This window comes from Haliaeetus leucocephalus, unplaced genomic scaffold, assembly GCF_000737465.1.
Source record: "Haliaeetus leucocephalus isolate CR32 unplaced genomic scaffold, Haliaeetus_leucocephalus-4.0 Scaffold384, whole genome shotgun sequence".
NCBI classification, from domain to species: Eukaryota; Metazoa; Chordata; class Aves; order Accipitriformes; family Accipitridae; genus Haliaeetus; species Haliaeetus leucocephalus.
Window position 1 is genome coordinate 2,064,729 of NW_010972820.1, and position 1,054 is coordinate 2,065,782.

A 1,054-nucleotide genomic window follows, 5' to 3' on the forward strand; every position below is an offset into this window, starting at 1 on the left:
GCGGCGGTGAGGGGCGGCGGTTTGGTCCCGCCGTGGCGGCTCTAAACGCCCGGGTGACCGGAGCCCGCGGGGAGCGGCCCCCCCCGCCGGCGGGAGCCGGGGCCGCGCGAGTCCCCCCGGGGAACTCTCCCAAGGCCGACCCGGCGTTTCCCTGCCGGCCCCCCCGATACGTCATGTCGTAGCTGTCGCCGCTTGGCTGATCGGCGGGGTTACGCTGGGTGGGAGTCGGTGGGACGACCGTAACGGCAGCGGGGGGGCCTCCGGTGTGCGTGAGGTGTCTCAGCCTCTTCGTGGACCTCTCCATGTATTTACTTGGATAATGGGGACATGGAGGTGTTTAGGGATGTTATGGCTCTTGCTCTAGTTAACGTGAGTAACATTTGCTTACAGGCACCTCACTGGTTTATTCAGTGACAGAAAATTAATTTTGTAAGCAGACACCATCTAGAAGACATACTCCATATGGAAATCTGGACAATTCCCCAGTACTGTTCAGAATCTGTGGGCTGCGCAATGTTGTGCTTCCTACTGTGGGCGTGCAAAACTTGGGCGTTCGGAACTTGGTCTTCTCCTAGAATCATAGAATCATTTAGGTTCGAAAAGACCTTTAAGATCATTGAGTCCAACTGTTAACCTAGCACTGCCAAGTCCACCACTAAACCATGTCCCCAAGTACCACATCTACACGTCTTTTGACTACCTCCAGGGATGGTGACACCACCACTTCCCTGGGCAGCCTGTTCCAATGCCTGACAGCCCTTTTGGTGAAGAAATGTTTCCTAATATCCAATCTAAACCTGCCCTGGTGCAACTTAAGGCTATTCCCTCTTGTCATATAGCTTGTTATTTGGGAGAAGAGATGGACATCCACCTCACTACAGCCTCCTTTCAGGTAGTTGTAGAGAGCAACAAGGTCTCCCCTCAGCCTCCTTTTCTCCAGGCTAAACAACCCCAGTTCCCTCAGCTGCTCCTCATAAGACTTGTGATCCAGGCACCTCACCAGCATCGTTGCCTTTCTCTGGACACGCTCCAGCACCTCAGTGTCTTTCCTGTA

At 54.6% G+C, this 1,054-nt stretch overlaps 1 protein-coding gene across 1 annotated transcript in view; it reads right to left on the minus strand.

The window, feature by feature from the left end:
- The window catches only part of NDUFAF4 (NADH dehydrogenase (ubiquinone) complex I, assembly factor 4), a 4,370-nt gene extending 4,066 nt beyond the window's left edge, over window positions 1-304 (minus strand). Inside the window, exon 1 of the mRNA XM_010573439.1 lies at window positions 171-304. Within this exon, the coding sequence (XP_010571741.1) occupies window positions 171-304 (134 nt within the window). The remainder of the gene's footprint in view (window positions 1-170) is intronic.
- Between the last annotated feature and the right edge of the window lie 750 nt (window positions 305-1,054).